This window comes from Adiantum capillus-veneris, chromosome 25 (assembly GCF_014529385.1).
Source record: "Adiantum capillus-veneris isolate H3 chromosome 25, ASM1452938v2, whole genome shotgun sequence".
NCBI lineage: Eukaryota > Viridiplantae > Streptophyta > Polypodiopsida > Polypodiales > Pteridaceae > Adiantum > Adiantum capillus-veneris.
In genome coordinates this window covers 14,738,537-14,755,084 of record NC_140955.1, presented here as the reverse complement: position 1 = coordinate 14,755,084, position 16,548 = coordinate 14,738,537, and the positions used below count along the sequence as shown (strand labels likewise).

Genomic DNA, 16,548 nt, shown 5'->3' with positions numbered 1-16,548 from the left:
CACACACACACACACACACACACACACACACACACACACACACACACACACACACACACACACACACACACACACACACACACACACACACACACACACACACACACACACACACACACACACACACACACACACACACACACACACACACACACACACACACACACACACACACACACACACACACACACACACACACACACACACACACACACACACACACACACACACACACACACACACACACACACACACACACACACACACACACACACACACACACACACACACACACACACACACACACACACACACACACACACACACACACACACACACACACACACACACACACACACACACACACACACACACACACACACACACACACACACACACACACACACACACACACACACACACACACACACACACACACACACACACACACACACACACACACACACACACACACACACACACACACACACACACACACACACACACACACACACACACACACACACACACACGAAGCCTATCCTGATCGACACTCTGGGTGTCGTGCTAGAATCTTGTGGATCCTTTGCCGCAATCTCCGCCGGTGCTGCGTGGCTCCCCTCCTCAGTTGCGGTCGTCTCGATCTCCCCAACTCTATAGCTCGGTCAATGAGAGTACCACTGGTGTGTGTATGGGTGGGAGCCAAGCTCTGTGATGGTGGTGTCCCCTCTGTCTCTGTGGTACTCAGACTGAAGAAATCTGAGATGCGTCTCTGGGGTGTCTCTGTCTTTGCCCTCTCAATAGAGCGTCTCTATGTCTCTGCATCTCAAGTAGAAATAATCCGAGACATCTTTGATCCTGATATCTCATGACTCTATCTAGCGAGTCAAAACCATCTCTGAATAGACAATGAAAGCGTCCCCGTATCTCATAGTAGACTGTGCAGTGACATATGTAGTGAAACTCTGTCTCTGGCTCTGCATGGCATAACTGACATATCCTATTGTCTGTTGGTATGCCTCTGAATCTACCTGTCTCGATCCCAAGCTGGTGTGAAGATGTGCGAATCTGGCCTATGGCACATCGTAACCCATGAGATAGATGTGTGTCCATGTAGCTGGGCCGTGTGACAATCCGTTTGTCGTGAGTTGGAGAAGATGCTCTCTATAGAAAGCCCTCTTCGTACCCAACTCCCGTGATGGCTCTATCCATGTCCTCTTGCTATCAAGTTGGATAAGATCCTACCGAATGAGCCTAGTAGTCTCCATCCGTGTAAGAGCCAAAGATGGTGCATCAAGAGAATATTGGAAAGGGGGAAGCCTGTCCATGCTGAAACCATGCCTCTGAAAATATGAGCTCATTTGTGCATACCAACATGATGTATCTCCGTGTAATGCCAGCTGTCTGGATGACTCAAGAGCAAGCCTAGCATACCTGTCCCTGGTGGTGTCTCTAAGCTGTGTACAAATGATACTGATCTGGTGAGTGCCTCAACCTCCATAGGTGGGGCAGCCAGCTCCGCTCGTATGATGTCATGTGGGACTGAGGCCTTGGCTCTAATCAGATTAGAAATCATAGATATCAAGGGTCTCTCCATATTACTCCATCCAGCACTGTCAACAGACGGTCCCCAAACCTGAACCCCGTAGTGCATAACTGAAGTGACCAAAGTGTCGAAAAGCCAGAGCTTTGTTCGAGGTTCCCGGAACTGAACCTGCGAACAAATCCTCTCTAAACCGCCTAGGGCTGCATAGGCACGAGTCAATCTAGTGTCTGCTGCCACTTTCAGTGTGAACCTCGGTCCACTAAAGACACCCAAGATATGTGTATGCATCAGTGTACTCCATACTGTCCTGCCCATATGTGAATGTAGGTGCTGATCTCCTAAACCACTGTGGCGTGGTATTAAATACCATGACCTTGGTTTTACCAAGGTTGACAGACAATCCACTATCCTGTGCAAAACTATGCAATGCGTCCAAATGTCTCTGCATACCCTTTGGTGAGTCTGATATCAACACGATATCGTCAGCATACAATAAAAGAGGGATCCATGTCCCCGCAAGCTGAGCACCTCTGTCTCCTCCTCTGTCAATAGAATTAGAGACCTCATCAACATACATATCAAATAAAGTAGAGGACAATGGGCATCCCTGTTTGAGAGAGAGAGAGAGAGAGAGAGAGAGAGAGAGAGAGAGAGAGAGAGAGAGAGAGAGAGAGAGAGAGAGAGAGATGAAATGAAATGTTACATTAACTTCTTCAAAAGGCCAAAATGACCTATGAGATTAAACTGTTACAAAATTGTGAATCTGATACCATGTTTGGGTACAAAAAGACTAGAAAAAAACACTACTACTACTAGAATCCATCCTCATTTGCCCGAATCCTCTGCTGTTGTCTCCGTCGATGCTGTGTAGCCCCTCTCTTTAATCGTGGACGTCTGGATCTCCGTAGCTCTACTGCTTGGTCGATGAGAGTCGGTAGTGGTCCAATGAGTGTGCGCTGAGCTTAGCAGTGATGGTTGCTCCTCTCGCTGTCCCATAGTGAAAAGAAATCTATAATCTGTCTCTGGGACTGTCTCTCTCTATCTCTCCCCAGTAAAGTCTCTATATCTGTGTAACTAAAGTAGATATCTAGTGAAAAGAAATCTGTAATCTGTCTCTGGGACTGTCTCTCTCTATCTCTCCCCAATAAAGTGTCTCTATATCTGTGTAACTCAAGTAGATATACCCCAAGACATCTCTGATCCTCATAACTCATGACCCTAGAGAAAGTACCGAAACCCTCTCTGAATAAGCAGTGGACATGGCCCCGAATCTCATAGTACACTGTGCGATGACATATGTAATATAGCTCTGTCTCTGGCTCTGGCTCTGGCTCTGGCTGGCATAAGCGGCATATCCCGTTGTTTCCTGGTATCCCTTTGAATCCACCAGTCTCAATCTCCAGCAAATGTGAGGATGTGCGTATCTAACCAATGGCACACCGCAAACCATGAGACATGTGTATCCATGTAGTTGGGTTGAATCACAAACCCATCTCCTGTGAGGTGGAGAAGATGGTCTCTATAGAAAGCCATCTTCGTGCCCAACTTCTGTGGCGGTTCTATCCATGTCCTCCTGGTATCAAGCTGGATCGGGTCCTGACGAATGAGTCTAGTAATCTCCTCCCCTGTAAGAGACATCGAGGGTGTCTGAAGAGAGTATTGGAAAGGGGGCAGCTTGTCCATGGTGAAGCCATGCATCTGAAACCATGATGTCATCTGTGCATACCAGCATGAAGTGTCCCCCTGAAGAGCTAACTGTTTGGAAGACTCAAGGGCCAGTCTAACAAGCTGCGCAGAAAGGAGACTGATCCGGTAAGCGCCTCAATCTCCATAGGAGGGGCAGCTTGCTGTGCTCGAATGATAGCGTGGGGCACGGAGGCCTTGGCTCTGATCAGTCGAGAGATCATAGATACCAAGGGCCTCTCCATACGTCTCCAACCATCGTGGCCTACAGAAGGTCCCCATATCTGCACCGCATACAACATAGTTGAGGCGCAGAGCGAGAGAGAGAGAGAGAGAGAGAGAGAGAGAGAGAGAGAGAGAGAGAGAGAGAGAGAGAGAGAGAGAGAGAGAGAGAGAGAGAGAGAGAGAGAGAGAGAGAGAGAGAGAGAGAGAGAGAGATGATGAAATGAAAGGTTATATTAACGTCTTCAAAAGGCCAAAGTAACCTATGAGACCAGAAAGTTACAATGTGGTGGATCTGATACAAGGTCAGAGTAACAAAAATGACAAAATAAAATACTATGGAATCCTGAATTGCTAGGTGTGAGCTAAGTAGCTAGGTGGGATAGCTAAATCACAAAAGATCCAGCATTGATCGCTGGTGGATCTCATCAATCTCCTCCATGGTCAATAGCCTGACTGGGTGTCGTGCATGTCGGGCCAAAGTGATCCGAATCTTGTGATGCAACCTCTCTCGATGCTGTGTAGTCCTCCGCAGTCGCGGGCGTCTGGATCTCCGTAGCTTGGTTGCTCCGTCGATCAGTGTGCCTTTGGTGTGAGGCGACAAGCTCTCTTGTGGTAGTAGCTCCTCCGCGTGTCTAGTGCCTGCTCTAAAGAAGTCTGTAATCCGTCTCTGAGACTGGCTAGCCTCTCTCCTCATCAGGCTCTCTCTGTGTCTGCGCAGCTCGAGCAGAAACAGACCCAAGCATCTGTGATCCTCATATCGCATGACTCTGGAGAGTGGTCCGAAGCCCTCTTTGAACAAGCATTGCAAGCGCCCACGTATCTCGTAGTAGATGGGGCAGTGGCAAGTGTAGTGCAACTCTGTCTCAAGCTCGCTGTCACATAGAGGGCATGTCCAGGCCTCTGCCGGTACTCCACTGTATCTCCTAGTCTCGATCCGCAACCAGTGTGAAGATGTGCGTATCTGGACAATAGCACATCGTATCCCATGAGACAAGTGGGTGTCCATTGTATCTCGGCCTCATCACAAAACCGCCCTCCGTAAGCTGGAGAAGATGCTCTCTGTAGAAAGCCATCTTCGTGCCCAACTCCTGTGCTGGTTGTATGCATGTCCTCCTGGTGTCTAGCTGAGTCAGGTCCTAGCGGATGAGCCTAGTGATCTCAGAACGTTTAAGAGTCAGAGAGGGTGCATCCAGTGAGTTCTGGAAGGGGGGCAATCTGTCTATGTTGAACCCATGCGCGTGAAACCATGATGTCATCTCCCCATACGAGCTTGCTGTATCTCTCTGCATGGCTAACTATCGAGAGGACTCAAGTGCAAGGTGGGCATATCTGTCGCTGGGAAGTTTCCACATGCGGTGTATGAAGGAGACCGATGTGGTGAGCACCTCTACCACTGGTGGGGGGACAGCTAGCTCTTCCCCGATAATGGCGCGTGGTACTGAAGCCTTTGTTGTAATGAGCCGTGAGATCATAGAGACTAGTGGCTTCTCCATGTCCCCCCATCCATCATTGCGACCTGTCCTCCTGTGATGGTCCAATGAAGGTCCCCAAATCTCAGCTCGATAGAGCAATGCAGAAGCCTGCAAAGTGTCAAAGAGCCAGAGCTTTGTCCGAGGCTCGTGAAACTGAACATGTGAACACATCCTCTCCAATCTACCCATCTGTATACTCCACCGTCTCTTGGCCATATGTGAATGCGGGCGCTGACCTCCTGATCCACTGTGGGGTTTTAAATACCATGACCTTGGTTTTACCAAGGTTGACAGACAAACCACTTTCATGGGCGAACCTATGCAAAGCATACAAGTGACATTGCATCCCCTTGGGGGAGTCAGAGATCACAATATCATCATCATATAACAATAGTGGAATCCATGACCCTGCCAATTGTGCACCTCTATCACCATCTCTCTCAATCTAGTTAGAAAACTCATCCACATACATACCAAATAAAGTAGTAGAGAGCGGGCAACCGTGCTTCACTCCAATAGTGGAGTGAGCCGTTGTAGATAGGCCCTCTGAGGTGCGTACATGCCCTACTACTGACCTGTATAATGCCATGACCCCCCAAATAAGCTCTGTAGGTACTCCCAGCTCGTGTAATCTGTGCATCCATCTAGCTCTGGGTAATGTGTCAATTGCTTTGCGGAAGTCGAGAAAACTACAATAGATCCGTCTCCCATGTGATCTGCCCTCCTCAATGATGGCTCTAAGTGTCAAGATATGGTCAAGAGTAGAAAAACGTGTCTTGAACCCTGCCTGCCTGGCTGCGCGTATCCTCTCTCTCTCTCTGCCCATATTTTCAACTGTTGCTCAAGAATGGATACGTACAACTGTGCCAATGTGTGTCCGATCATGATAGTGCGATAATTCCCAGGCTCCATAGGGTCTCCTGAATTGAAGATAGGTACAATAGTAGATAGGCTCCAAGTATCAGGCAAGCCCTCACACATGGCACGATTAAACATAACCGCTAGGAGCTTTGCTAGTAGATCTCTGGCATGCATGAAGTGTTCAGCCACTAAGCCATCATGATCATATGCTCTCATAGTCCTCATCCTGTCGATGGCCTTCCTCACCATCTCAACGGTGAAAAAAGCACGTGTGTGGGGGCATGGATCGTGGGGGGGTCGGGAAGGGGCGACTGTCTAGGAACTGTGTACAGAGATGACGCGTAGTCACCCTAGGCCTCTTTAGAGGTAATGGCAGGGGGAGGAGAGTGCTCATGAAAGAGCCGCCATGCCTCAGGTGAGTCCTGACTCAAGAATAGCTGGTATAGGTCCTGCTCTAGGCGAGCCAGAAATGCCCTCTTCTTCCGCCACACTAGGTGCCGGAAGTCAATTTGTGACTTTCTGTGAGCGATGTCCCCCAAAAGCACCTCCCTCTGAAGTCTAGCTCTAGTCTCGCGGCATTCCTCATCATACCAACTGTTTTGGGGCATGCTCCCAGAACGACGTCTCTGCTGAGGCTGGGTGTGGGGGTATGCCTGTGCTGCTGCATCATGTAATGTGTGTGTCAGTATAGTAGTAAGCTCCTCCAGAGGTCACCCTTGCTCTTCTGTACACAGGCGGCTGTAGATCCTATCTATGTATACACAGTCCGGCTCCTGCGTGAAGGTGTAGCGAGTAGTGGCTGTTGCTTGTGGCCTGTGTGCTACACTAAACTGGAAAGAGATGGTCAACGACACAAGAGCATGATCCACTGCCACCACAACAGGTCTGGGTCCAACCATGAGATCCTGGATACTAGAGATGAGACTCGGCTGTGCCATGACATAATCCACTGTGTTGGCTCCATGCCTGTGTGGAAAGCATGTAAAACCCCCCGCATCGGAAAATCTTTGTAGGCCATTCAAGATGACCAATCCACAATCCCCATATCTATCAAGTGTCGTCCATACTCAGTATGTTCCCCATCCTGTGATAGTCTGGATAGGCCCGTCTCTGCAACATCCAGCTCTCTGAGCATCTCCTCTGAGGTATCGTAAAAATCTGTCTGATGATGGGCAGTCCTAGCATTGACGTCCCCTAAAATGATGATGTCACCATCTCTAGAGAACTCCCAGATGTCATCATCCAAAATAGAAAAGGGGGACTGTCCTCTATGTGGTGCATACATTGACGTACTCGAGGGAAAGTAGCAAATAGCAATGTAAAGATATCTGTCTGTCTTTGCTCTCAGTGTCACCCACATGTACCTAGCTTGCTCATCCTTGTGAGCTAGATGTGTCAATGGATGCAACTCCTCCCTGAATAACACTGCCACTCCTCTTGAGCCCCGCCCTTTGTGCTCTGATCGTGTCTCCTATCTACAAGCGGTCTCCCACTTGTATCCATTAATGTAAGGCATAGACTACCCTGGGACCTGATGCGTCTCAGAATAGAAGATGATGTCTCTCCCACTAAAACTTTCCTCAAAGGCACCCACATGAAGACGCATAGATCCATTACAATGCCAGGTAGCAACTTGGCGTGTGGTCCCATAGGTCTCCTACTGTCATGTGGAGGGTGGCTCCAAAATCACCACTCTCCCATCTTGGTAAAAAGCAATCTTACCTTTTTCCCTTGCCGCTCTAATCTCTGGCATTACCTCCTGCATATGAGCAATCTGTGAGAGGGTAAGATCATTCCCGAGAAAGATGCCCGTTTTCTTAAAAGTTGGTCTCTTCTTCAAAAAGTCCTGCTTCGCTTCCATGGAGGAAAAACAAAGGATGAGTGTCCTTTCTTTCGAGGTTTCCCCCTTGCTCTCAGTTTTCTTGTTGCCCACTCTCCAAGCTCTTGAGTGCATCGGCTCATGAACTCCCATCAATGCCATGAGTTCTTTTACCTCTTAGTCCACATTATCTTTGTCTTTAAGGCCGCAAATTCTCACATGTAGAGAGTGCACACCTCTTCTATGCTCCTCTTCTAGTGTCAGGTTAATTATGGTGGGTGTGGACGTTGTTGTTTCCTTGCTTTTCCCTTTCTTGGCAACCTCAATCCATTTCTCGGTCTCATCCGCCTTTTGTTGAGTCTTTGTAATAACGTCCACCCAAGAGGTCGTCATTTCTTTGTGCTGCTCTTCCCCCTCTTTGATGGCTCGCACTTGTTCTTTGATCGTGTTGAGCTCTTCAATTACTGAAGGTTGCAATTCTCCTTCTTCAAGTGTGTTTCGTGATCGTGCCTCAGCTAGCTCCCTCTTGAGTGACGCAATCTCTTCGTCTTGGGCCGTCACACGTTCTTCTAGTGTAGTTATCTTGCTTTCTTGGGCCAACTCGTGGTCGTCGAGCATTTTTATTGTATCCAATAAGTTGCAGTTAATTTTGTTGACAGTCATTTCTTCTTTGCACTTTTGAACTGCATCCTCTAAGGGGTCCGGCTTATCATTTTGTTTCCTCATACTTGGTCGCTGCCAAAATCCGAGAGAAAATTTGCGAGTGTAGTAAGAGAGAGGAGAGACCAACCTGCACGCACCACATTATGCATACATTTTCTCCCACAATAAGCCTACATGCCATACATTTGCTTTCTCCACTTGCCAATTTTGCAATTTCTGTGAATTTTGCAGTTTTCAAATTCCCTGTAAATTCCTTGTAAAAATCCTTGTAAAATTTCTGAGATTTTGTAATTTGCACTCTCTGTTTTCAATTTTCTGCAGGGCTGAGAAAAAATTTGTAAAAATCCCTGTAAAATACTGAGATTTTGTAATTTGCACTCTCTGTTTTCAGTTTTCTGCTGGGCTGAGAAAAAAAGGGTTGAAAACTTTTGGGGAAAAAACCTGCACCTGAACCTGCACCTGTGGGTTGGGGGGGGGGGGGCGGGGTTGCGCACGAAAACTGCCTGTGAGCAGGGGCGGCGTGAGCAGGGACAGTGTGGCAGTGCAGCTCGCTCAGTGAGGCAGCGCGTGCAGAGAAGACAGCACAGGCAGTGCTCAGGGTGAGATTGTCGGGCAACCTGTTGCGCAAAAGACTGATGCGCTGTTAGGGTTTCCTCTGCAGACGCTCTTGAAATGAAATGAAATTTAATATTTACGTCTTCAAAAGGCCAAAGTGACCTATGAGACCAGAAAGTTACAATGTGGTGGATCTGATACAAAGTCAGAGTAACAAGATGACAAAATAACAAAATGTCAAGATAAAATATTATGGAATCCTAGACTGCTGGGAGAGAGAGAGAGAGAGAGAGAGAGAGAGAGAGAGAGAGAGAGAGAGAGAGAGAGAGAGAGAGAGAGAAATGAAATGTTATATTAACGTCTTCAAAAGGCCAAAGTGACCTATGAGACCAGAAAGTTACAATGCGGTGTATCTGATACAAAGTCAGATTAACAAAATAAATTAAACTAGGATAACAAAATATAAATACTGCGGGATCCTAAACTAAGCAGTACAATGTGAAGACAATATGGGAGGGGAGTAGAGATCCATCTTCATCTGCACTCTGGACGACAAAAGAGTATGGCTTGAATCCTTTGCCGTAGCCTCCTTTGAAATTGTGTAGCTCCTCTCCTCCCTCGGGGTCGTCTAGATCTCCCTAGCTCCAATGCTCGGTCTATGAGAATGCCAGTAGTGCGGGTATACCTCTCCATCGTCGCTGGTTGCTCCTCTGTCTGTTCTTCTGGGTGTTATCTAGTGTAAAGAAATCTGTGATCTGTCTCTGGGGATGTCTCTCTTCACCTCTCCTCAGTAAGGTTCCTCTGTGCTTGTGTAACTCAAGTAGATAAAGCCCAAGACATCTTTGATCCTCATAACTCATGACCCTAGATAGAGGCCCAAAACCTTCTCTGAATAGACAGTGAAAACGACCTCGTATCTCATAGTACACTGTGCAATGACATATGTAATGTACTTCTGTCTCTGGCTCTAGATGGCATAAGCGGCATATTCTGTTATCTGTCAGTGTCCTTCTGAATCTGCCAATCTCAATCTCGAGCTGATGTGAGGACGTGCGTATTTGGCCAATGGCACACCGCAGACCATGCGAAAGATGCGTGTCCATATAGCTAGGTCGAATCACAAACCCATCCCCCATGAGGTGGAGAAGATGCTCTCTATAGAAAGCCATCTTTGTGCCCAACTCTTGTAACGGCTCTATCCATGTCCTTCTCGTGTCCAGTTGGATCAAATCCCGACGGATGAGTCTATTAATCTCTACCCGTGTCAGAGACCTCAAGGGTGCCTGAAGAGAGTATTGAAAAGGAGGCAACCTATCCATGGTGAAACCATGTGTCTGAAACCATGATGTCATCTGAGCATACCAGCATGATGTATCCCCATTAAAAGCTAATTGTCTGGAGGACTCTAGAGCCACCCTGGCATATCTGTCTCTGGTAGTATCCCATAGAATGTGTACTAAGGAGACTGATCTTGTGAGCGCCTCAATCTCCATAGGGGGGGCAGCTAATTCCGCTCGAATGATATCATGCGGTACAGAAACCTTGGCTCTAATCAGCCGAGAGATCATAGATACCAGGGGCTTCTCCATACGCCTCCACCCATCCTGGCCTATAGAAGGTCCCCAAACCTGCACCCCATATAACATAGTAGAGGCTACCAAAGTATCAAAGAGCCATAACTTTGTCCTAGGTTCTTGGAACTGAACTTGTGAACACATCGTCTCCATTCCTCGCAGAGCCGCACTGGCTCTAGTTAGTCTAGTCTCTGCTGCTCTTCTCAAAGAAAAACTCGGCCCCGTGAAGACTACCCCCAGGTAAGTGTATGCATCTGTATACTCCGCAATCTCCTGACCATATTTGAAAGTAGGTAGTGATCTCCCGACCCATTGCGGTGTGGTGTTAAACACCATAACCTTTGTTTTACCTAGGTTTACACCCAGGCCACTATCCTCTGCAAAACTGCGTAGTGCGTCCAGATGTCGTTGCATACCTGCTGGTGAGTCAGATATCAGTACAATATCATGAGCATAAAGCAACAATGGGATCCACGTCCCTGCCAGCTGGGCACCCCTGAGAGAGATGGAGTCCTAGACTGTTGAGAGAGAGAGAGAGAGAGAGAGAGAGAGAGAGAGAGAGAGAGAGAGAGAGAGATGAAATGAAATGTTATATTAACGTCTTCAAAAGGCCATAGTGACCTATGAGACCAGAAAGTTACAAGGTGGTGGATGTGATACAAAGTCAGAGTAACAAAATAACAACAGTACAAAACAAAGATATATACTATGGGATCCTAGATTGGTCGATGTGAACTAAGCAAAAAACTAAGCAAAAACTAAGCGAAAACTAAGCAAAAATGGGCGGCTTGCTGGGATAGCTGAATTAGAAGAGATCTAGCATTGGTCGTTGGCGAATCTCATCAATCTCCTCCATGGTTAGTAGTTTGACCGAGCGTCGTGCATGCCTGGCCAGCGTGCTCCGAATCTTTTGACGTAGCCTCCGCCGATGCTGTGTAGTCCTCCGCTGTCGTGGGCGTCGGGATTTTCCTAGTTCAATCGCTCGGTCGATTAGTGTGCCTTTGGTGTGAGACGAGGGGGAGCTCTGTTGTGGGAGTGGCTCTTGCGTTTGTCCCGTGTCTGCTTTGAAGAAGTCTGGGATCCGTCTTTGAGACTGGCTAGCCTCGCCATTCATCAGGCTATCTCTGTGTTTGCGCAGCTCGAGCAAGAACAAACCCAGGCATCTCCGATCTTCGTATCCCATGACCCTTCAGAGTGGTCCAAAACCCTCTCTGAACAAGCAATGGAAGCGGCCTCGTATCTCGTAGTAGACGGGGCAGCGGCATGTATAATGCAGCTCTGTCTCAGGCTCCATGTCACACAAGGGGCATGTCCTGGCCTCTGCTGGTACTCCGCTGTATCTCCCAGTCTCAATCCACAGCTGGTGAGAAGATGTGTGTAACTGGCCAATAGCAGATCGTATCCCATGAGACAAGTGGGTATCCATGTATCTGGGTCTCGTCACAAAACCATCTTCCGTAAGCTGGAGAAGGTGGTCTCTGTAGAAAGCCATCTTCGTGCCCAATTTCTGTGCTGGTTGTATCCATGTCCTCCTGGTGTCTAGCTGGGTCAGGTCTTGGTGGATGAGCTTGGTGATCTCTGACTGTGTAAGAATGAGAGATGGTGCATCCAATGAATACTGGAATGGTGGCAGCCTGTCTATGCTGAACCCATGTGCTTGAAACCATGATGTCATCTCCCCATACCAGCATGTTGTATCTCCTTGTATGGCTAACTGTCGAGAGGACTCAAGTGCTATGCGAGCATATCTGTCTCTAGGAAGTTCCCATGTGCAGTTTATGAAGGAGACTGATCTGGTGAGCACCTCCACCACTAGTGGGGGGGCCGCTAGCTCTGCTCGGATAATGGCCCGTGGTATTGATGCCTTGGCTCTAATGAGCCGCGAGATCATAGAGACGAGAGGTTTCTCCATGTTCCCCCATCCATCTGTGCGACCTGGCCTCCCGCGGTGATCCAATGAAGGTCCCCATATCTCAGCTCCATAGAGCAATGCTGAAGCCACCAAAGTGTCAAAGAGCCAGAGCTTCGTCTGGGGCTCTTGAAACCGAACCTGTGAACACATCTTCACCAATCTACCCAATGCTGCGTGGGCTCTAGTCAATCTGGTCTCTGCTACTCTTCCGAGTGAGAATGCAGGTCTGCTAAAGACCACTCCAAGGTAAGTGTAAGCATCTGTGTACTCCACAGTCTCCTGGCCATATGTGTGTAGGTGCTGACCTCCTGATCCACTGTGGGGTGGTATTAAACACCATAACCTTGGTTTTACCAAGGTTGACAGACAAACCACTTTCGTGGGCAACGTATGCAAAGCATCCAATTGACGTTGCATTCCCTGTGGGGATTCGGAGATCAACACTATATCATCAGCATATAACAAAATTGGAGTCCATGTCCCTGCCAACTGTGCACCTCTATCCCCATCGCTCTCAATGTAGTCAGAAACCTCATCCACATACATACCGAAAAGAGTAGGAGAGAGCGGGCAGCCTTGCTTCACCCCAATAGTGGAGTGAACCGGTGTAGAAAGTCCCTCAGGGGTGCGTACATGCCCTACTACTGATCTGTACAATGCCATGATCCCCCAAATGAGCTCTGTGGGTACTCCCATTTCCTATAATCTGCGCATCAATCTAGCTCTGGGTACTATGTCAAAAGCTTTGCGGAAGTCCACAAAGCTACAATAGATCCGTCTCCCATGAGATCTGCCTTCTTCGATGATGGCCCTGAGTGTCAAGATATGGTCAAGAGTAGAGAAGCCTCTCCTGAACTCTGCCTGCCCAGTTGCACGCATTCCTTCCCTCTCTGCCCATCTACTCAGCTGTTGCTCAAGAATGGATGCATACAACCGTGCCAGTGTGTGTCCAATCATGATAGTGCGATAACTCCCAGGCTCCCTGGGGTCTCCTTTTACTTGAAGATATGTACGATCGTAGATAGGCTCCAAGTGTCCGGTAGGCCCTCACACATGGCACGGTTAAACATAATTGCTAGAAGCTCTGCTAGTAGGTCTTTGGCATGCATGAAATGCTCAGCGACTAAGCCATCATGATCATATGCTCTCCCAGTCCTCATCCTGTCAATAGCTTTCTTCACCATCTCAGCGGTGAAAAAAACACATGTGTGTGGGCATGGATCGGGGGGGTTGGAGAGCTGCGGCTGTCCAGGTATTGTGTACAAAGATGATGTGTACTGACCCCAGGTCTCTGTGGAGGAAATAGCAAGGGGGGGGGGGGGGGGGGGGGGGGGGGGGGCTGCTCATGAAAGAGCCGCCACGCCTCACGCGAGTCCTGACTCAAGAATAGCTGATATAGATCCTACTCGAGTCGAGCCAAAAAAGCCCTCTTCTTCCACGGCACCAGGCGTCGGAAGTCAATCTGTGAGTGACGTCCCCCAAAAGCACCTCCCTCTGAAGTCTGGCTCTAGTATGGCGGCACTCCTCATCGTACCAGCTGTTCTGAGGCATGCGCCTTGATCGGCGGCTCTGCTCATGCTGGGTGTGTGGGTATGCTTCTGCTGCTGCATCATGTAATGTCTGTGTCAGTATAGTAGTTAGCCTCCAAAGGTCGCCCTGGGTCCTCAGTGCATAGGCGTCTGTAGATCCCGTCCGTGTATATAGAATCTGTCTCCCGTGTGAAGGTGTAGCGAGTAGGGGCTGCTACCCGTGGCCTGTTTGCTACACTGAACTGGAAGGAGATGGTCATCGACACCAGAGCATGATCCACTGCCACCTTGACCGGTTTGGGCCCAATAGTGAGATCCTGGATACTAGAGATGAGATTCGGCTGTGCCATGACATAGTCCACTGTGCGGGCTCCATGTCTGTGTGGGAAGCATGTAAAACCTCCCGCAGCAGGAAATCTCTGTAGGCCGTTCAAGATGACCAATCCATGTGCGGTGCCCATGGCTATCAGGTGTCGCCCATACTCAGTACATTCCACATCGTGTGATAGTCTGGACAGGCCCGTCCCTACAACATCTAGCTCTCTTAGCATCTCCTCTGAAGTATCATAAAACACTGCCTGGTGATGGGCAGTCCTAGCATTGAAGTCCCCTAGGATGATAATGTCACCATCCCTAGAGAACTCCCATATGTCATCATCCAAAATAGAGAAAGGGGACTGTCCTCTGGGTGATGCATAAACTGTTGTACTCGGGGGAAAGTAGCAAATAGCAAGGTAGAGATGTCTGCCTGTCTCTGCTTTCAATCTCACCCACATGTACCTAGCCTGCTCATCCCTGCGGGCTATATGTATCAGTGGCTGCAGATCCTCTCTAAATAACATTGCCACTCCCCCCAAGCCTCGCCCTCTGTGCTCTGAGCGTGTCTCCTGTTTGTAAACTGTCTCCCACTTGTATCCATTGATGTGAGGCATGGATTGCCCAGGGGCCTGGTGTGTCTCAGAGTAAAAGATGATGTCTCTTCAAGTAAAGCTATCCTCAAAAGCACCCACATCAAGACGCATAGATCCATTATAGTTCCAGGTAGCCACTTTGAGTGTGGTCCCATAAGTCTCGCACCGTTATGTGGAGCGTCGCTCTAGTATTACCACTTTTCCATTTCGGTAAAAGGCAATCTTGCTTTTTCCCCTTGCCGCTCTAATCTTCGGCATTACTTCCTGCATATGAGCGATCTGCGAGAGGGTGAGATCATCCCCGAGAAAGATGCCAGTCTCTTTAAGAGTTGGTCTTTTCTTCAAGAAGGACTTCTTCGCTTCCATGGAGGGAAAATGGAGGATGAGTGCTCTTTCTTTTGAGGTTTCTCCACTGCTTCCATTTTTCTTTATGTTGCCCACTCTCCATGCCCTTGTGTGCATCGGCTCATGAACCCCCATCAAGGCTGTGAGTTCTTTTACTTCTTCGTCCACATTGCCTTTGTCTTTAAGATCGCAAATTCTCACATGTAAAGCGCGCACCCGTTTTCTTTGCTCCTCCTCTAGTGTCTGATTAATGATAGTGGGTGTGGACGTGGGAGTTATCTCCTTGCCTTTTCCTTTCTTGGCCACCTTGATCCATTTCTCGGCTTCATCCGCCTTCTGTTGAGTTTTGGGACGAGAGAGAGAGAGAGAGAGAGAGAGAGAGAGAGAGAGAGAGAGAGAGAGAGAGAGAGAGAGAGAGAGAGAGAGAGAGAGAGAGAGAGAGAGAGAGAGAGCTTTTGCAGGGATCGAGGGGCCGTCGATTGGGGAAAACATCCTTTGTGGAGCACAGAACATTTCTTCACCTGTACCACAGCTTTCTCCGTACATGGATTTTGTTAGTCTTGATGTTTCAGGTGTGCAAAGACATGTCACCTAAGAGTTTATTTTTTTTTCTTGAGATTAGTCTAAGCTGAAGCTTTTGTCTTTTTAGGCTTTAACGATAATTGCATTCACAAAGTTCAGCCGTCAGGGGTTGAAGATTCTTTTAAGCTTGGGTCTGACCTACTTCGTGATGAAACTCATTGAATGTAAGAGTTGAATTGCAATTCTTATCTATTTCTTGGAGCTCTTGATTTTTCCAATTTCAATTGAGATGGACAAAAGCCAACACACATTCCAATTCTGTAGTTGTACTGTTAAGCCTGACACACAAGGTTCAAATTCTATTCAGAGTATGGATACTCACATTTATTTGAAGGAGTTGTTTACTTAATGTTTGTTGTGATTATCAGCCGGACTTGACATTATTTTGATGGTTGGAGCTTACACTAGCTCTCGTGGCAATGCAATTACTCGGATCTTCTCCCAGTTCCTCTTTTTTGGAGGATGCACGGGTGGTTTTTTCTTCTTATACCTGTAAGTTTTCCTGTATAATACTGTGTTTATTGAAAATTTTCAGTATTCTGCAGTGCTACCAGAGCCCCTTCTGTAGCGCGAAAGCCTGGTTTTTGTAGTACTAAAGCTGTTATTCTTTAAGTCACAGGCATAGGTGCCTATTTTTTTAAATTTTAACATCTTTACAGTTTGAAGAAAACTTATTATGCAATGGCTAGAAGAGCAGTTATGTGCTTGTTGCTAAGAACTCTTTTGCAAAATGCCTTTGAATGTTATTCTTAGTCTTCGATGTTGTTTGTTTTACATGTATCTTAACCTTGGTACTTCAGTTGTTGGTTCTTTGTGTGTCAGGACGTAAGCAGTAATTTCTTGCAAAGATGCTTTATATCTTTCTTCAAAA

The 16,548-nt window shown here is 47.8% G+C and overlaps 1 protein-coding gene across 1 annotated transcript in view; it reads left to right on the top strand.

Annotated features, from left to right (window-relative positions):
- Positions 1 to 16,548, top strand: part of LOC147424445 (callose synthase 10-like) — a 203,621-nt gene that overhangs the window by 67,717 nt on the left and 119,356 nt on the right. The window contains exons 13-15 of the mRNA XM_086499522.1: positions 15,557 to 15,667; positions 15,745 to 15,841; positions 16,046 to 16,169. Of these exons, the coding sequence (XP_086355648.1) occupies positions 15,557 to 15,667; positions 15,745 to 15,841; positions 16,046 to 16,169 (332 nt within the window). The remainder of the gene's footprint in view (positions 1 to 15,556; positions 15,668 to 15,744; positions 15,842 to 16,045; positions 16,170 to 16,548) is intronic.